This window comes from Salvelinus fontinalis, chromosome 5, assembly GCF_029448725.1.
Source record: "Salvelinus fontinalis isolate EN_2023a chromosome 5, ASM2944872v1, whole genome shotgun sequence".
NCBI lineage: Eukaryota > Metazoa > Chordata > Actinopteri > Salmoniformes > Salmonidae > Salvelinus > Salvelinus fontinalis.
Genome location: NC_074669.1, coordinates 28,786,550 through 28,807,954, shown reverse-complemented (window position 1 = coordinate 28,807,954; position 21,405 = coordinate 28,786,550). Strand labels below are relative to the sequence as shown.

The 21,405-nt window shown below is 42.0% G+C and overlaps 1 protein-coding gene across 1 annotated transcript in view; it reads left to right on the top strand.

The window, feature by feature from the left end:
* Positions 1-21,405, top strand: part of LOC129855438 (zinc finger protein 644-like) — a 46,816-nt gene that overhangs the window by 22,184 nt on the left and 3,227 nt on the right. The window contains exons 3-8 of the mRNA XM_055923092.1: positions 6,716-9,790; positions 10,066-10,273; positions 15,754-15,964; positions 16,715-16,880; positions 19,086-19,211; positions 21,041-21,146. Coding sequence (XP_055779067.1) covers positions 6,730-9,790; positions 10,066-10,273; positions 15,754-15,964; positions 16,715-16,880; positions 19,086-19,211; positions 21,041-21,146 — 3,878 coding nt within the window. The 5' untranslated portion in view covers positions 6,716-6,729. The remainder of the gene's footprint in view (positions 1-6,715; positions 9,791-10,065; positions 10,274-15,753; positions 15,965-16,714; positions 16,881-19,085; positions 19,212-21,040; positions 21,147-21,405) is intronic.

Sequence of the window (21,405 nt, the reverse complement as noted above, 5' to 3'; positions counted from 1 at the left end):
GCATGTCAGAGCAAAACCAAGCCATGAGGTCGAAGGAATTGTCCGTAGAGCTCAGAGGCAGGATTGTGTCAAGGCACAGATCTGTCGACGGGTACCAAAACAGTTCTGCAGCATTAAAGGTCCCCAAGAACACAGTGGCCTCCATCATTCTTAAATTGAAGACGTTTGGAACCACCAAGACTTACTGGAGCTGACCGCCCAACCAAACTGAGCAATCGGGGGAGAAGGGCCTTGGTCAGGGAGGTGACCAAAAACCCAAATGGTCACTCTGACAGAGCTCCAGAGTTCCTCTGTGGAGATGGGACAGCCTTCCAGGAGGACACCCATCTCTGCAGCACTCCACCAATCAGGCCTTTATGGGAGAGTGGCCAGACGGTAGCCACTCCTCAGTAAATAGCACATGACAACCCACTTGGAGTTTGCCAAAACGTACCTAAAGCACTCTCAGACCATGAGAAACAAGATTCTTTGGTCTGATGAAAACCAAGATTGAACCCTTTGGCCTGAATGCCAAGCGTCAAGTCTAAAAGAAACCTGGCACCATCCTTACGGTGAAGCATGGTGGTGGCAGCATAATGCTGTGGGGATGTTTTTCAGCGGCAGGGACTGGGAGACTAGGCAGGATCGAGGGAAACATGAACGGAACAAAGTACAGAGAGATCCTTAATGAAAACCTGGTCCAGAGCGCTCAGGACCTTCCAACAGGACAACGGTCCTAAGCACACAGCCAATACAATGCAGGAGTGGCTTCAGGACAGAGCCCGGACTTGAACCCAATCAAACAGCTCTGGAAAGAACTGAAAATAGCTGTGCTGCGACGCTCCCCATCCAACCTGACAAAGCTTGAGAGGATCTGCAGAGAAGAATTAGAGAAACTCCCCAAATACAGGTGTCTGTAACGGCTTTCCTCTTCGTCTGAGGAGGAGTAGCAAGGATCGGACCAATATGCAGCGTGCTAAGTGTCCATAATAGATTTTTAATAAATCAAAATGAACACAGAACAAAAATAACAAACCACGAACAAACAACCGAAACAGTCCCGTATGGTGCAAACACTGAAACAGGAAACAACCACCCACAACCAAAATGGGGAAACAGGCTACCTAAATATGATTCTCAATCAGACAACGATCGACAGCTGCCTCTGATTGAGAACCATATCAGGCCAGACATAGAAATACAACAACATAGAAAACAGAACATAGACTACCCACCCCAACTCACGCCCTGACCAACCTAACACGAAGACATAAAAAGAAACTAAGGTCAGAACGTGAAAGTGTGCCAAGCTTGTAACGTCATACCCAAGACTCAAGGTTGTAATTGCTGCCAAATGTGCCTCAACAAAGTACTGAGTAAAGGGTCTTAATACTTTTTTATTTTTCATACATTTGCAAAAATGTATAAAAACGTGTTTTTGCGTTTCATTATGGTGTATTGTGTGTAGGTTGATGAGGGAAAAAAGAAACATTTTAATCCATTTTAGAATAAGGCTGTAATGTAATTTTTTTTGAAAAAGTCAAGGGCTCTGAATACTTTCCGAATGGACTTCGTCTCGAGTCTAACAACACCCGTGACAATATATCCTCAAAACACCGGCTTAAAGTGCAGTATCACTTAATTCATACATCCTTCTGAACCTTTGATTACTGCGTCCAAATAATAAACACCAGAACCCATTTTAGATCATAGTCCTTTCAGTTATTAATAGATCATTTTTTATCCATAACGGTGGTTGATTCCCAAATGACTTGCTATTTCCTAAATAGTATAGGGCTCTGATTAAAACTAGTGCACTATGTAGGGAATAGGGTGCCATTTGGGATGTAGCCAGTGACTCATGCATATCTTCTAATTAGAACCATTTGAGTCAAATACATATATATGTTTTGTTACTCTAGCAGTGGATGACATTGTTTGGTTAACAAAGGCATTCTGTAAACACATTATCACGATTCAGGCTGACAGGACTGAGTGTGTCTGTTTAGGATACAGGCATACATAATCACACACCAAAAGAGAGAGTGGATGCCATTATGATGGAAATGACCTTTTGGTGACAAACTATCTGGATAATAAATACACTGCCCCCATATCCCCACTTCCCCAAAATACGTGTAAATACTGGACTATAAATTGTGCCTTCCTGTATTATACTTATGCTAAAAGTTTATTCTGTTTTACTGAGCCATTTACTTTATGTTTGTATTCTTATTTTTTATTATTTACTATTGTTGTTGCATTGATGAGAAGGAACCTGCAAGTAAGCATTTCTCTGGACTGTGTAATGTATACCACCTGTACATAGGAGTAATAAAACTTGAAACTAGTGAATTATTACCATGGACTATTATGAAGGTTGTAGGCTACACTAAACGTTTTGGGCCTTTCTCTGGTGTCTCTGCATGGGTCTGTGTGGGTAAAGGTGCAATCTGTGGTATTAACTATTGATTTTTGAAGTATATAACTTCTAAAGTCCTCAAAAGCTTACCCCATCCTTTGCCAAAATGTAAGGTGTTCTGGTGTATCTTGGTCTATGTGGTACAGTAGACTTTAGACGACTCTCCAGAATATGAACTGAACCAAGCCTTTCCTCCTCGCTGTGGAATTGTGGCTGAACAACACTATGCTCTCCTCTCGCTGGGACTGTGTCAGGCTGAATCTCTGCCTGTTTGTTTTGAGCCGTGGGCTTTGATACTCTTCTCACACTTGAGAGGCGGCTTCATAAATTCCCATTGTGTCAAGTAAATCAATAGTTCCCATTAGCTGAGGAAGTTGTGGAGCTGCTGCAGCACTTGCGGGGCAGCGGCCCCGCCTGGTTTAGTTGTGCGTTTTCTCTCCCGGTGAAGGTGGAGGCATAGATATACTGCATGGGGATGGGTGGCTGTCTGTTGATCCATCCAGACAGCTCCAGCGGTTGAACTGGTCTGGTTGACTGGTCCCAGTTGGGGAGAGGGAATTCCCTTAGACACCCAAAACTCAAAGCCTTTAACACTGATTCTCTGCTGATGTTAAGCCTGGCTCTTTCTTTGTTTAATGATGTTTTCAGGCTGTTCCCGTGAGATTTTAGCCATTTCAGGGACACAATATGATTGATGTGTCTGAATGGAGCGACAGAAATATATGTTTTCTTTCATTTTGACACAAAATTGAAATAAAAATGTTTCATCACTGTAATAAATGTGATATACACTGAATATACAAAACATTAAGAACACCTGCTCTTTCCATGACATAGACTGACCAGGTGAAAGCTATGATCCCTTATTAATGTCACTCCACTTCAATCAGTGTCAATGAAGGGGAGGAGACTGGTTAAAGAAGGATTTTTAAGCCTTGAGAGAATTGAGACATGGATCAACATTTTTAAGTTCCTTTGATCGGGGTAGGGTAGTAGGAGCCAGGCGCACCGGTTTGTGTCAAGAACTGAAACGCTGGTGGGTTTTTCACGCTCAACAGTTTCAAAAGTTTCCTGTGTGTATCAAGAATGGTCCACCACCCAAAGGACATCCAGTCAATGGGAGGCATTGGAGTCAACATGGGCCAGCATCCCTGTGGAACGCTTTTGACACCTTGCAGAGTACATGCCCCGACGAATTGAGTCTGTTCCAAAGGCAAAAGGGGGGGGGGGGGGGTGCAACTCAATATTAGGAAGGTGTTCTTAATGTTTTCTTCACTCAGTGTATTTTGTCGACAGGTTTTGGGTTCTTGTAAGGTCAAGAGTAAGATGTTTCAAGTTCTAAAGTTTGAAATGCTTTTCTACGATGCTTTTAAAGACATTGGGTCGCTGAGACAAGCTGATTATAAAATATCTCAGAAAGGTTTATGTACCTTCAGGGAATACAGAAAAATTATGATAATATGCAATTATCGCCTCACTGTTTTTCCTGCAGTAACCTCAAGATGAGGTGCTATACGAGTGTTACTGCAAGTGCTGATACACCCAGAACCAAAAGGAGTCAAAGAAAGAAAAATCCCAGTGACATATTATACATATCTGGGAGGTTTTTCATCAAAAAAATTTTTACTTTTTTTATGCATTCAGTAGAATTTGGCTGAACACAAAGGTTTTATTTAAGAATGTTCTAGAACATAATGATTACGGAACATAATGATTACGGAACATTCTCGCATATACTGTAAGATGTCTTGGGGAAAGATGTAGAGCTGGATTAATGGTAATAGAAAAGATAGAGGTCGATCTACGCATACGACGTACATGTACTTAAGCCTATAATCATTGTAAATAGCTTCTGGCAATGCAAAGTCAGCCTTTTTCACATGAACTAAATGAAGTAAATAAAAGAAAATCCATTTTCTAAAATGGCATTGCTGTTGAACCCTAGCTGCTTGCTTGTGGTTGTGATATGTGGAACAGAAAGAGGGAGAGTCATATTGTACGCTAGTACCAGGGGTGAAAGTAGATTTCATTTCTTCCCGGTAGGTGACCTCTTATGTATGCACGCGCTTAATCCAAGAATTACATCTAGAATCCATAATAATTTAATAGGATCTCTGTGGGCCTAGTTGTAAAGATGTGTCATTTAACTTTTAAAATGTATGACTTATTTTATCCTCTCTAGGTTTCTTCCTAGGTTCCGGCCTTTCTAGGGAGTTTTTCCTAGCCACCGTGCTTCTACACCTGCATTGCTTACTGTTTGGGGTTTTAGGTTGTGTTTCTGTACAGCACTTTGTGACATCAGATGATGTAAGAAGGGCTTTATAAATAAATGTGATTGATTGTGGCGTTAACACAACCAGTCAATTCAAAGGGCTCCTTTACTAGGCTACCCGCGCACGTCATCCACTCACAACCTACAGTGATGAATGGAAAGAGGCCTCCGTTACACAAAACACCACAAAGTCTAATGACATTTAGGCGATAGTCATTAGTCCAGAATGTATGCTTCCACTGCTGTCCATGCACAGCTCAGTGTCGGCCATTCATCTGTACCTTGGCAAAATGTCGGTGTTCTCGTTGAACCACACCGGAATGCAGGCTATACCACCCGTTTTCAAGTCCATTCGCTCATTTGTCATGCCTCTGACATGTGATAGCCTACTGATAAATAATGGTGTAATAGCCAACAGTTATCTTGATATTTTGGTTGCATTATTGTGATAGGCTCATGATTTACCGGTACGGCATACCCCCACAATTATTTTGCTGGGACACCGTACCGGACCGAAACCGCCTTACTTTCACCCCTGGCTAGTACTGCTGCTAATGAGCCTCTAAATGTAAAGCTGTAATCATATTCTGATGGATTTGCCACCCTGCTGTTCAAGGGGGGTAGCAGTGACGTTAGCTTTAAATGCAGAGCGTCTTTTCTGCCTCTCCCTCCCTGCTAACCCAAGCCCCTACAGTAACACTACAGCAGATGGAGGGAATATGGTGCTCGGAAGGTTTTACCTCAGAGGTGGTAACAGTGAAGCCACTCATTAACACTGAATTTACCACTTCGTTAGCGACGTAGCTTCCTGTAGAGAGCAGCCAACACTGGATCATGTCAAATCCACTGAGCATACATTGTGAACTACACTACGGTTTATTCCAAATGGCACCCTATTCCTTATAGTGCACAGCTTTTGACCAGAGCCCCTATGGGTCCTGGTCAAAAGTAGTGCACTAAATAGGGAATAGGGTGCCATTTGGGATTTAGCCTATGTCTATCAGCTAGGGCTACAACAACCCTGCCTGGACACTTCACATTGTACCAAGCTGTAAAATACATCACCTCGTCTCTTAGTCTCACAGCTTGACTATTACAAGGCTAGGAAGAGTGTTAAATGTTAGAAGATTTTATTCATGTATTTTCACTCTTTTAAGTGGCTTGTTTAAACAGTTGAGTCTCTATTACATTCAGCAATCTGTCCTGACGACTATTGATTTCTGTTTATATATTTGTGTTTTTATAGCTGTGTGTGTTTTATATATCTGTGTGTGTGTGTGTGTGTGTGTGTGTGTGTGTGTGTGTGTGTGTGTGTGTGTGTGTGTGTGTGTGTGTGTGTGTGTGTGTGTGTGTGCCCGTGTTTGTGTGTGTGTGTCTGTTCATGCGTGTGTTTGTGTGAGACAGACTGATTGTGTAGCCCGACGCATGCCAATTTGTCAGGATTGGAGCAACAACAGCGTCGTGCTGGGACCCGTGTTGGCACCATCACAGAGTGCTAAGACTGAGTATGATCTCATTGGAAGTCTACTTTGTTCCCATGGAAATTGGTCAATTTTAGCAGGCGTCTGGGAGCTTTCTGGGGAGGAACAGGAAGGTTGTATCCCAGAGGTGTGCTCTGGTAATTAAGAGCCCTCACCGGGGTATCTGGGGCTAACAGCAGGGTTTGTTGTGAAGAGAAGTGGCGGACGAGGGTGTGAGGAAAATCATAATGCAGCACCAGAGAGGAGCGCTGAAGTAATGCGGATAAAACTCTCATTGTGTGGAACAGTTGGGGAGAAAGTAGGCAGAGCTGAAACTTAACACTGTGAATAAAATAGTCATTGTTTGGATTTGTTATTCAACATAGTATTAGCCTGCATTTGATTTTGAAACGATATACAATGTAGTGATATGATAATTGTTGTGGGTTGGGCTGTACATTTTTCAATTTGACACATTTTAATAATGCATTTTTCACCGCCTTTAGCTCTCAAAACATGACATAAATTATTGAGCATGTTTAAAGCTGATTTGGTTATTTTTCTCTGTTTCTCTCTTCTCAGAACATACTGGTGAGATGGCTGATATAAAGCCAAATGCACAAGAGAACAAAGAAGGAGATGTGGTGGAACCAGTGTGTGACAGCTCCGGTGCCACTCAGGAGCCATTACAGCGTCACACGTCTTCCCTGAAGAACAATGCTGCAGGTCTGTCAGAGCAGCTGTCTTCTGATGGACTCCCAAACCCTTTAAATGGAGCACAGCCCAGTTCATTTGTACCCAACAGTGTCCCTGCTGTTCCCCACACAGCCCAAGCAGCCCATTCACTGCCTTCAGGAGCACTTGTTAATGGACCTGGTTCACACCCCGCCTCAGAGGAGAGCTGTGGCCTGAACAAAAACAGCACAATGTCCAACAATGTCCTGGTGGAGGCCCAGGACGCCCAACTACGACAATTTGGGAGGGACACAAGCCCTCAGGTGTTACCACCACCCAGTGAGCTTCAATCAGACGCCCTGAAGAACCCAGCAGGGCTCGTTCTGAAAACACTAGCCACCACGCAGCCAGGGGCCAACAACACGTCACCATCAGACTCTGAGGCTAGTGAGGCTGAACTGCCCTACCAGGCCCCTGACACCACCTTGTCAGGCCACAGTCCACAGTCACACCAAACGCCAATTAACCAAATATGGACGGCCGAGGGAGTCAAGGCTAGAGCTAGATCTATATGGGACTTAAACACCACAGAGTCCTCTGAGAGCTCGTCGGACGGTTCTGACGGGACTGATGCACTACACTGGGATTCACAGAAAGAGCTCATACTGGCGTTGTGGAAGAATCGCACAGTTGACAGCAGCTTAGAGACAAACGCTGCAGGAGTGGGAGGGATGTCTCAGCTTACCAACCAAAGACAGAGGAAGCGTAAAATACACCTGGTGGGTACGGCAGGCTCTCCTGAAAAAGTTTACAACTGCAGCACAAATCACACTTACAAAAAGTGGCATATTGAAGAGGAGGAGGATGATGAGGATTTTGACATCTCCAACATAAATGAAGATGATTCCTCCTGTAAAAAGGCTGATGTACAATCTTCTGTGAATTCATGTCAAGAGCATCCCAGTGACAGCCCTGTAATCATTAAGAAACTGATTGTAAGAGCAGATTGCCAAGAGGACAATCACTCCGTCTCCCTCTTTAGTGGAAAGCCCAAACAGCTTAAGACCGAGCAATCCGAACAAGAACCATCATTCTTCCCATGCACAATGTGCAATGTTAATTTCAAGGAGAAAAGGCATTTGCATAGACATGTGATGTATCATTTAGATGGGCAAAATCATCAGGTACGCCACCACGAGAAAGTTCCCCGGCCTTTTATATGCAGGGAATGTGGGCGTTCGTTCCGCGATCGCAGCTCCCTCCTCAAGCACATGATTATCCACCAGGAGAGACGGGAGAAACTCATGGAGGAGATCCAGGGACTCAACAAACTCCGAGACGAAGGCAGGAACGCCAAGCTCCAGTGCCCGCAGTGTGTGTTCGGGACCAATTGCCCCAAGACGTTCGTCCAGCACGCCAAGACACACAACAAGGATAAACGTTATTACCTCTGCGCGGAGTGCAACCACGTGGCATTGACGGAACGGGAGCTTGAAGCACACCTGTACGCGATGCACTGTGACACACTGAAGTCCAAGTACAAGAACGTGATCAAAGATGAGGAGCCAGAGTTTCTTACAGATAACAATGATGAATCCAGTCATGTTCTGTTTCACTGTAAAGTGTGCCCTTTCAGCACCCAGAATGAAGATGGCCTTAAAAGGCATTGTGAGCTGATACACCAACAGTCTGATTCTGATGATGAATATGAAAATCCGCCATTTAAAAAAGCACTTAACCATCCAGATCAATATAGCCTAGCTGACCCGTCCAAAAAAGCAGCAGATTTGAAACTACTGCAGCTTAAGCCAAAGTTCTGTATTAAAAAGCCTGCTTTCTGGAAAAGAGCGGATTTTCGCTTTTGGTCCGGTAGTGTAGCTGACTTTTACATGAGAGACACAGCAGACACACAGAAGTCTTACAAAGGTCTTACCTCCTCTCAGTTCAAGTGCAGCATTGTCAGCTCAGCAAACAAGCTGTCGCCATCCCTGTGGAGGAGTGACAAGCCAAGCAAATTATCTCCTAAACCAACAGAGAAAATAGACGTGACAACAGGTCTCCCTTATGTTGAGGAAGACAATCAACTATACGACCATGTGGTTTCAGGAATCTCCGAAAGGACAAAATATCCCTCAAATGTTGATGTGTTGCTTACATCCAAGATGGTTAAACCAGGCCAGATGCTGTATCATAGCTACAACTCTGACAAGAGTCAGGGAGGTAGCAACGACTTGACCGGCAGGAAGTCAGAGGCACAAGCTGTTACCCAAAAGACTCCATCCAAAAGAAAAATGTCCACTCCCTTCCACAACAGTGTGGACAAGGTGGTTGATAATGTTTTGCCAAAACTGAACCCAAAGTTAAAAGAGACTACCACTCCTGAGGACACAGAGGGAGACGATGATTACGAGGACACGTATGACTTTAGTGCTTACACCAGTGAGGCTACAGCCAACTTCCTGGATAGTAGTGAGAACGAGAGGAACCCCTACGCCCGTAGCTACTTCATACGCAGACAGAGGGGTTCTTCTATCAAAGAGAATCCTGCACCTGCTGCTGACATCGGCCGTTTTGAAAAGAACGCCGTTCAGGTTGACCACCATTTTAATAAGACTGAAGATAAGGATGGGGAGTATGACAGCGATGACATACAGAAGCTTATCATCAAAGAGGAGTGTATAGAAAGCTCAGTGTGTGACGATTCTCCAGAGTCACCCACCACCACCAGCACACACAACCAGAGTCTCTCCTATGACTATGACTTCTCCCCTTCTTTTGGAACAGAAAGGAAGTCCTGCCCCTACTGTCCTGCTGTGTTTGAGTCTGGGGTGGGCTTATCCAATCACGTGCGAGGGCACCTGTACAGGTTGGGGCTGAGTTATGACGCTCGCCATGTGGTGTCACCTGAGCGGGTAGCCTCACAGGACCGACAGCCACGCATACGCAGAAAGGTCCCATCTGTGGTGCGGAGGATTAAAAAAGGTGAGCAACGTATTTATATTCAGTAACTTATTGTTTTCTGCACTATTGCATTGTAATAGGGTTAAAGTTATCTGTAATTACACAGTAACTATACTTATTACAGTTTTTCCCAGTCAAGTGTGTCATGTTATTTTTCTATAGATAGTGTAGTGTTCAAAGTTACCCCAAAGTTAGCTAGTAATTTACCTAGATTGCTCTGGATAAGAGCGATAAGAGCATTACATGTAAATGTAGATAGTTAATACGGAACCTTTTTTATAATCTCCATGTTTTAGCTGAGAAGCCGGAGTCTCAGGCGGAGCACACCTGTCCCCTGTGCTGGGGCTGGTTCGACACCAAGACAGGCCTCTCCAACCACGTGAGGGGCCACCTGAAGCGAATAGGGAAGACCAGCACCAGCACCAGTAAGAGTCCAGTGTGTATTCTCAATGAGCTGCTAAAGGACGAGCAGGAACACCAGAACATCCTCCAGATTCTCAACAGGTACTCTAAACATTTCCTCGAAAAAGTTACTGTTCACACCTTTAAGAGATGTAATACAATATTATATCCTATATCATGTATACAGTGCCTTCAGAAAGTATTCATACCCTTTGACTTATTCCACATTTTATTGTGCCTGATTCCAAAATGTATTAAATCCATTTTTTCTCACCATCTACACACAATAAACCATAATGGCAAAGTGAATATGTTTTTAGAAATGTTTGCTAATTTATTGAAAATGAACTACAGACATATCTAATTTACATACATATTCACACCCCTGAGTCAGTACTTTGTAGAATCATCTTTGGCAGTGATTACAGCTGTGAGTCTTTATGGCAAGTCTCCACACCTGGATTGTGCATTATTATTTTCAAAGTTCTTCAAGCTCAAATTGGTTGTTGATCATTGCTAGACAGCCATTTCAGGTCTTGCCATAGATTTTCAAGCAGATTTAAGTCAAAACTGTAACTCGGCCACTCGGGAACATTCACTGTCTTCTTGATAAGCAACTCAAGTGTAGATTTGCCCTGAAAGGTACATTAATTTCCCAGTGTCTGGTGGAAAGCAGACTAACCAGGTTTTCCTCTACGATTTTGCCTGTGCTTAGCTACATTCCAGTACTTTTTATCCTGGAAAAACTCCCCAGTCCTTAACGATTACAAGCATACCCATAACATGATGCAGCCACCACTGTGCTTGAAAAAAATGTGATGTGTGATGTGTTGTGTTAGATTTGCCCCAAACATAACGCTTTGTGTTCAGGACATAAAGTTAATTTCTTTGCCAAATTGTAGTTTCTTTAGTGCCTTATTGCAAACAGGATGTCTGTACAGGCTTCCTTCTTTTCACTCTGTGAATTAGGTTACTATTGTGGAGTAATTACAATGTTGTTGATCCATCCTCAAGTTTCTCCTATCGCAGCTATTAAACTCTGTAACTGTTTTAAAGTCACCATTAGCCTCATGGTGAAATCCCTGAGCGGTTTCATTCCTCTCCGGCAACTGAGTTAGGAAGGACGCCTTTATCTTTTTAGTGACTGGGTGTATTGATACACCATCCAAATTGTAATTAATAACATCACAATGCTCAAAGGGATATTCAATGTCTGTTTTTAGTTTTTTTGCCATCGACCAATAGGTGCCCTTCTTTGCGGGTTATTGGAAAACCTCCCTGGTCTTTGTGGTTGAATCTGTGTTTGAAATTGACTGCTCGGTTGGGGGAATTTCCAGATAACAAAGGGGTTGAATGCTTATTAACTCAAGACATTTCAGCTTTTAATTTTGGATGGATTTCTAAAATGTTCTTCAAGCTAAATTCCACTTTGACATTATGGGGTATTGTGTGTAAATCAGTGACACAAAATTAGTATAATTTGTATATATACTACATGGCCAAGCACACAACCATGCAATCTCCATAGACAAACACTGGCAGTAGAATGGCCAGTACTGAAGAGCTCAGTGACTTTCAACGTGGCACTGTCATAGGTTGCCACCTTTCCAACAAGTCAGTTCGTCAAATTTCTGCCCTGCTAGAGCTGCCCTGGTCAACTGTAAGTGTGGTTATTGTTTAGTGGAAACGTCTAGGAGCAACGACGACTCAGCCGCAGAGTGGTAGGCTACACAAGCTCACAGAACGGAACCGCCAGATGCTGAACTGCATAGCACGTACAAATCGTCTGTCCTCGGTTGCAACACTCCCTATCGAGTTCCAAACTACCTCTTGAAGCAACTTCATCACAAGAACTGCTCGTCTGGAGTTTCATGAAATGGGTTTCCATGGCCGAGCAGCCACACACAAGCCTAAGATCACCATTCGCTATGCCGAGCATTGGCTAGAGTTGTGTAAAGCTCGCTGCCATTGGACTCAGGAGCAGTGGAAACGCGTTCTCTAGAGTGATGAATCATGCTTCACCATCTGGCAGTCCAACAGACTAATCTGGGTTTGGCGGATGCCAGCAGAACGCCACCTGCCCCAATGCATAGTGCCAACTGTAAAGTTTGGTGGAGGAGTAATAATGGTCTGGGGCTGTTTTTCATGGTTCGGCCTAGGCCCATTAGTTCCAGTAAAGGGAAATCTTAATGCTACAGCATACAATGAAATTCAAGACAATTCTTTTCTTCCAACGTTGTGGCAATAATTTCGGGAAGGTCCTTTCCTGTTTCAACATGACAATGCCCCCGTCCACAACGCAAGGTCCACACAGAAAATGGTTTGTCGAGATCGGTGTGTAAGAACTTGACTTGTCTGCTCAGGTTCCTGACCTCAACCCCTGCGAACACCTTTGGGATGAATTGGAACGCTGACTGCGAGCCAGGCATAAACGCGCATCATCAGAGCCCGACCTCACTAATACTCTTGTGGCTGAATGGAAGCAAGTCCCCACAGAAATGTTCCAACATCTAGTGGAAAGCCTTCCCAGAAGAGTGGAGGCTATAGTACCAGCAAAAGGGGTGTCTTCCGCATTTTTTAATTCCAAGAGTTTGGAATGAGATGTTCGATGAATAGGTGTCCGCATACTTTTGTAGCCATGTAGTTTGTATATCATATATACAGTGCCTTCAGAAAGTATTCGAAACCCTTGACTTTTTCCACATTTTGTTACGTTACAGCCTTATTCTAAAATGTATTAAATAAAAAGAAAATCCTCAGCAATCTACACCCAATACCCCATAATGACGAAGTGAAAACAGGTATATAGACATTTTTACTAATTTATTAAAAACAAAAAAACTTATTTACTTAAGTAGTCAGGCCCTTTGCTATGAGACTTGATATTGAGCTCAGGTGCATCCTGTTACCATGGATCATCCTTGAGATGTTTCTACAACTTAATTGGAGTACACCTGTAGTAAATTCAATTGATTGGACATCATTTGGAAAGGCATACACCTTTCTGTATAAGGTCCCACAGTTGACAGTGCATGTCAGAGCAAAAACCAAGCCATGAGGTCGAAGGAATTGTCCGTACAGTTTTGGGGAAGGGGAAGGGGACCAAAAAATGTCTGCAGCATTGACGGTCCCCAAGAACACAGTGGTCTCCAACATTCTTAAATGGAAGAAGTTTTTTAACCACCAAGACTCTTCCTTGAGTGCGCCGCCCAACCAAACTGAGCAATCGGGGGAGAAGGGCCTTGATCTGGAAGGTGACCAAGAACCTGTTGTTCATTCTGACAGAGCTCCAGAGTTCCTCTGTGGAGATGGGAGAACCTTCCAAACGGTCAACCATCTCTGCAGCACTCCACCAATCAGGCCTTTATGGTAGAGTGGCCAAATGGAAGCCACTCCTCAGTAAAAGGCACATGACTGGCTACTTGGAGTTTGCCAAAAGGCACCTAAAGGACTCTTAGACCATGAGAAACAAGATTCTTTAAGAATGTGAAATGTCAGAATAATAGTACAGAGAATTATTTATTTCAGCTTTTATTTCTTTCATCACATTCCCAGTGGGTCAGAAGTTTACATACACTCAATTTGTATCTGGTAGCATTGCCTTTAAATTGTTTAACTTCGGTCAAACGTTTCGGGTAGCCTTCCCAAAGCGTCCCACAATTAGTTAATACAGGTAATGAGTGGAGAACAGGAGGGCTTCTTAAAGAAAAACTAACAGGTCTGTGAGAGTCGGAATTCTTACTGGTTGGTAGGTGATCAAATACTTATGTCATGCAATAAAATGCATATTAATTACTTAAAAATCATACAATGGGATTTTCTGGATTTTGTTTTAAATTCCGTCTCTCACAATTGAAGTGTACCTATGATAAAAATTATAGACCTCTGCATGCTTTGTATGTAGGAAAACCTGCAAAATCGGCAGTGTATCAAATACTTGTTCTCCCCACTGTATGTATACATTACCAGTCAAAGGTTTGGACACACCTACTCATTCAAGGGTTTTTCTTGATTTTTACTATTTTCTACATTGTAGAATAATAGTGAAGACATCAAATTTATGAAATAACACATGGAATCATGTAGTAACCAAAAAAGTATTAAAGAGATCAAAATAGATGAGGTGAGAAAAGTAGCCACCCTTTGCCTTGATGACAGCTTTATACACTCTTGGCATTCTCTCAACCAGCTTCATGAAATTAAAATGTAATTAGAGGAATTTATTTCATTCTTAATGCGTTTGAGCCAATCAGTTGTATTGTGATAAGGTATGTTTGGTATACAGAAGATAGCCCTATTTGGTAAAAGACCAAGTCCATATGATGGAAGAAACAGCTCAAATTAACAAAGGCAAACAACAGTCCATCATTACTTTAAGACATGAAAGTCGGTCAATGCGGAACATTTCTAGATCTTTGAACGTTTCTTCAAGTTCAGTCGCAAAAACCATCAGGCACTATGATGAAACTGGCTCTCATAAGGACCGCCACAGTAAAAGAAGACACACAGTTACCTCTGCTGCAGAGGTTAAGTTCCTTAGAGTTACCAGCCTCATAATGCAGCCCAAATAAATGTTTCACAGAGTTCATGTAACAGACACATCTCAAAATCAACTGTTCAGAGGAGACTGCGTGAATCAGGCCTTCATGGTCAAATTGCTGCAAAGAAACAACTACTAAAGGACACCAATAATAAGAAGAGACTTGCTTGGGCCAAGAAACACGAGCAATGGACATTAGACCGGTGGATATCTGTCCTTTGGCCTGATGAGTCCAAATTTGAGATTTTTGGTTCCAACTGCTGTGTCTTTTTGAGACACGGAGTAGGTGAACGTATGATCTCTGCATGTGTGGTTCCCACCGCGAAGCATGGAGGAGGAGGTGTGGGGGTGCTTTGCTGGTAACACTGTCTGTGATTTATTTAGAATTCATGACTACCACAGCTGGTTTGAGCTTAGTGGGACTATCATTTGTTTTTTAACAAGACAATGACCCAACACCACCAGGCTTTGTAAGGGCTATTAGACCAAAAAGGAGAGTGATGGAGTGCTGCATCAGATGACCTGGCCTCCATAATCACCCGACTTCATTCCAATTGATATGGTTTGGGATGAGTTGGACCGCAGAGTGAAGGAAAAGCAGCCAACAAGTTCTCAGAAAATGCGGGAACTCCTTCAAGATTGTTGAAAAAGCATTCCACGTGAAGCTGGTTGAGAGAATGCCAAGAGTGTGCAAAGCTGTCGTCAAGGCAAAAGATGGTGACTTTGAAGAAGATTAAATCTAAAATATATTTTGTTTTGTTTAACACTTTTTTGCTTACTACATGATTCCATATGTGTTATTTAATTGTTTTGATGTCTTCACTATTATTCTACAATGTGGAAAATTGTAACAATAAATAAAAACCCTTGAATGAGAAGGTGTGTCCAAACCTTTGACTGGTACTGTAGATATGATTTATTTTTTTGAATTTTGTCTTCATTTTTATTTTTATTTTTTATTTTGGTGACTTTTATTTTATTGTACTTTTTCATGTATCTCTCTGGCTATATCATTGTTGTGTTTTATTTGAAACCTGAACAGGAAGCAGTTCATCTCTCGACCAATCATCTCCCAGAAGTTCATTGGCAGCGACGGGCTTTTCCTAACACCGATGGGGATCCCAGTGAAGATCCAACATGGCTGCCAGCTGGGCCAGAATGGCACTCCCACTCCATGGGATCCCAGTGCAAATACACCCAGGCAGGAGGGAGTTGAGAGAAAGGATTTCTTTCCTGAGAGGAAGAGTATAGAGGTACTGTTGTTGTGCTGTATTGGTACCATGCTATTTTGTGTGATTAACTTTTACTTATATATGCTACCATTCAAAAGTTTGGGGTCATTTAGAAATGTCCTTGTTTTTTAAAGAAAAGCACATTTTTTGTCCATTAAAATAACATCAAATTGATCAGAAATACAGTGTAGACATTGTAAATGTTCGAAATGATATTGAAGCTGGAAATGGCAGATTTTTAATGGAATATTTACATAGGTGCACAGAGGCCAATTATCAGCAACCATCACTCCTGTGTTCCAATGGCACATTGTGTTATTTAATCCAAGTTTATAATTTTAAAAGGTTAATTATTCATTAGAAAACCCTTTTGCAATTATGCTAACATAATTACTTTTGCTAACATAATTGCAAAAGGGTTTTCTAATAATCAGTGTTTGAAAAACGAGTTTTAATGACTCCAACCTAAGTGTATGTAAACTTCCGACTTCAACTGTATGTATATATATATATATTTTTTTATACATACAGTTGAAGTCGGAAGTTTACATACACTTAGGTTATATATAGTAATATATTACTCTTTATTGTTAGGAAGGGCTCATAAGCAAGCATTTCACGGTAAAGTCTACACCAGTTGTATTTGGCGCATGTGACAAATACGATTTGATTTGCTTATGTTCAATATCTTTATTTTATTTTACTCTGTAAGTGTCTTTTGGTATCTTGAAAGATGCAAGTAAAATGTATTATGTATTATTATTATTACAGATACGAGGTGTCATTGAACCTTCCCGGAGCACTTTAGGCGAGCTTTTGAGGAAGAGGAAGTTAGACAAGGATGATGCAGATAAGAACCACTTTACTGTGACCAAAGAGAGGGTTGAGGGGAGACAGAACCAACAGGCCAGCAACCTGGAAACACACTGGGCCCATGGTAAGAAGCCTCACAAATAATTTCTATACACATCAGAATATCAGCATTTTAGAGCACTTTCAGAACTGAAAAAGACATTGAGATTGTACAATTTCAAAATTGGTGACATGGTAAAGTTGAAAAGGACTTTTTACATGTATTTTTTGCCCCTCCCCCCCCCCCCCAAAAAAACATTATTTTATTGTGATGAGACTCAACAGTGTTTTAAACAACCCAGTTAAACAAAATGTGCATTTTTTTTGTTTTCTGCCAAGTAACGGAGTTAAAAACTATAGAGTTACAAACTGCAGTTACTTTGTCTGCCAAGTATATTTTATTTGATGGTAATTATTATTGTAGTGCAACAAGGCCCCTCTTTGTGATGGCAAAACATATATGACATATATGAAACAGTCTGTTTCAACTAGAATCAAATAAGACAAAAAATCCAGTTAAGGCAGATAGATGGTGGATAGAAGTGACAGACAGCTTTATTAGCTAAACTGTATCGGCGGTCTGTTCTTTTCACAGTGTTCTATCTTCATTCATAAGATTATTCAGTTTAGTCCTTTGCAGATAAGTATGATTCTTTTAGGTGTTCTTCGTAATAGTTTTATAGAGTGCGATGATACAGATTAAGATAATATGTGACTTGTGCACACCAATTACAGTATTAGCTTGCTTTAATGAAACACAAACTTGTCTTGTTCCACAGCTGTTTTTGTATGTTTTACTAACTCTACAGCTTTTCATTACTTACAGGAGCCCATGTTAAATCACAACATGTCAATCAAACGGACTTGGATTTTAAAAAAGAAACAAGAAAAAAAAGAAAAGTTCACAGTCAATGTAATTATTGTAACGCACACAAAAAATAATGAATGTCACCAAAGGGGCTTTGAAATTGAAATAAAACAACTGTCACGTTCTTTTGATGTGGCTCTGGAAGCACATCAGCTGTGTTTACACACCTTTGTTTAATGTCTGTCCAAATAAGAGTTCCCGTCCATTTTGCAGAATGATTAATAAAGATTTTAAATCAGATAGCAATTTTTTGGGGTCTGTCAGAATTCTAGTGATTGCCCGTTTTGTGGCTGACAGTGTTGAATGTCAAAGTTACTTTTTACATTATAGCTGAAAGCTGAAACCTTAAAGGTAGAATAGACCGAGTCACGCATTTGGTTTTAACCATCTAACAATGGCTTCTACACCATATTGCTGTAATCAGTGTTATGTTAAATGGAGATTTAACACACATTTTTGCTGGTAATTTAAATAACCTTTAGTAGCTTGTCATGGTTAAAAAACACCTCTGTAGCAGATGTTTTTTCACCTATTAGGTGTGAAATGAATGGGAAGATGTCGCTATTGTTTTCACACAACTGCCAGTAGCTTCAGGACAGCCTGCATAGAAACTCGGTGTGGGCTTGTTACCCAATCAAATCTGTTTTAACAGGTGTTCGAAGAGACCTTTCATAATCTAACGCTTTTACGATTTAACATGCTCTAGATGTAGCCTGCAGTGCCATGCCAAACCATTGTAATTAATGTGCAATATTGACACAATCAGCACAGTACGAATTTCTTGTCATCGCCGAAATAACATTTTAAAGCCCCAAATTGTTCCAACCCCTGCGTGAATCTTGTGCTACAGGTGAAAATAGGCACCCTGGAGTCCTTAGATTGTGATAAACATTACTCTCAACAACACGTCTCCAACTGCTAAGTGCAAAACAGATCTTTAAAATATGAAAACAGATGGAGGGAGAGGTGATGGCACACAGGGAATAGCAGTTTTACTTCATGTTCATCTATGTGCTCTGTAGTCATATTTCTTATATTTCTTCAGATTCTTCCCCTAAAGTCACCTCAACTCACCTCCAGATTTTAATTCTCAAAGACGCTTGTCAAAGACCCTGAAACCCAAGCAGCAATTAATTTAGATGTAATGCGTGTAGAAGTTGAACTATTTGAAAAAGTGGGCAGCATCCAAACAAAGGGTCTCTAATGGAAGGCAACTGTTAATGAAGTTAAAAACAAACAGAGCATGGTTATCCGGAGGCATTTTGATTAGATGCTACAATCTTGACACTTGTTCAAAGACGTTCTCCTTGCAAGAAAAGTGTTGTCAATGAGCTTCTGGAACATGTTTAAAGTTTTGAACTCAACTGTGTGCTTTGCTTTCTTTTGATTTTTCTCTCTTTCAATGTCTCTCTCACTTTACAGAGAGAAATGCATCTAATAAGAAGATTTGCATTCACTGTAACACAACATTTCCCAGTGCTGTTAGCCTGTCCAATCATCTTCGCGCTTACGCACGCAGGAAGAGGGTTGCCTTGTTAGAAGGAACAAGTAAGTTCACTAAGCCTGGTCACAAAAGTCAAGAACATAAAGGCACCTTTCTGAAATGACAGTGTTGAATGTACCCTATTGAACATGTACAGAACATTGCATCCAAAATGGTGCCCTATTCCCTATATAGTGCATTCGGAAAATATTCAGATCCCTTTACTTTTTCCACATTTTGTTACATTACAGCCTTATTCCAAAATGGATGACATTTTTCCCCCCTCATCAATTTACACACAATACCCCATGATTACCAAGCAAAAACAGGTTTTTAGAAATGTCACATTTACATAAGTATTAAGACCCTTTACTCAGTACTTTGTTGAAGCACCTTTGGCAGCGATTACAGCCTCAAGTCTTCTTGGGTATGACGCTACAAGCTTGGCACACCTGTATTTGGGGAGTTTCTCCCATTCTTCTCTGCAGATCCTCTCAAGCTCTGTCAGGTTGGATAGGGAGCGTTGCTGCACAGCTATTTTCAGGTCTCTCCAGAGATGTTAGATCGGATTCAAGTCCGGGCTCTGGCTGGGCCACTCAAGGCCATTCAGAGACTTGTCCCGAAAGCCAGATCTGTGTTGTCTTGGCTGTGTGCTTAGGGTCGTTCTCCTGTTGGAAGGTGAACCTTTGCCCCAGTCTGAGGTCCTGAGTGCTCTGTAGCAGGTTTTCATCAAGGATCTCTCTGTACTTTGCTCTGTTCATCTTTCCCTCGATCCTTATTACTCTCCCAGTCCCTGCAGCTGAAAAACATCCCCACAGCATGATGCTGCCACCTCCATGCTTCAATAGTAGGGATGGTGCCAGGTTTCCTCCAGACGTGACACTTGGCATTCAGGCCAAAGCGTTCAATCTTGGTTTTATCAGACCAGAGAATCTTGTTTCTCATGGTTTGAAAGTTCTTTAAGTGCCTTTTGGCAAACTCTCAGCGGGCTGTCATGTGGCTTTTACTGAGGAGTGGCTTCCATCTGACCACTCTATCATAAAGGCCTGATTAGTGGAGTGCTGCAGAGATGGTTGTCCTTCCGGAAGGTTCTCCCATCTCCACAGAGGAACTCTGGAGCTCTGTCAGAGTGACCATCGGGTTCTTGGTCACCTCCCAGACCAAGGCCCTTCTCCCCCGATTGCTTAGTTTGGCCGGGCGGAAAGCTCCAGGAAGAGTCTTGGTGGTTCTAAACTTCTTCCATTGAATAATGATGGAGGCCACTGTGTTCCTGGGGACCTTCAATGCTGCAGAAATGTTTTGGTACCCGTCCCCAGATCTGTGCCTCAACATAATCCTGTCTCTGATCTATACGAACAATTCCTTCGACCTCATGGCTTGGTTTTTGCTCTGACATGCACTGTCAACAGTGGGACCTTATATAGACAGGTGTGTGCCTTTCCAAATCATCTCCAATCAATGGAATTTACCACAAGTGGACTCCAATCAGGTTGTAGAAATATCTCAAGGATGATCAATGGAAACAGGATGCACCTGAGCTCAATTTCGAGTCTCATAGCCAAGGGTCTGAATACTTATGTAAATAAGGTATTTCTGTTTTTAATTTTTGTATACATTTGCAAAAATGTATGGGGTATTGTGTATAGATTGATGAGGATGATAAAAAAATGTAAAACAATTAAACAAGGCTATAAACGTAACAAAATGCGGAAAAAGTCCAAGGGTTCTGAATACTTTCCAAATGTACAGTACTGTATAGTGCACTACTTTTGACCAGGGCCCCCATTGGGACACAGCCTGTGACTCTCTCATTCCTGGTGTCAATCAGTCTGCTAAGTTGCATGGAGTGGTCTATAGTAAGTTGGTCTGTAATGAGATGATTTGTGTCTTTCAGCCTATTCCTGTATACTGAAGAAGCCTAGGTTGAGGGCTGGACCAAAGAACACCCTGTTCTCAGCTCTCCCATGTGCTGTTGAGGAGATGTATAGACTCACCTGCAGGTATGTAGGACCACAACAAGCTTCTCTGTCCCCTCCCTGTTTTTGTGTGCGTATTGATTTGTTGTGCATTCCACCCTTTGGCCACAAGGCACAAAGACATTACGGAGTGCCCCTTTAATATTGTGAAATGGTCATGCTTATTGTTCACCTGTACAGGGAAATGATTGCCACTTCAGATGCTAAATAGTATCCATATGTATGCTAACCTAACCTAGGCTAACATAACCTAGCCTAACTTAACTCTCTCTCTCTCCTATGC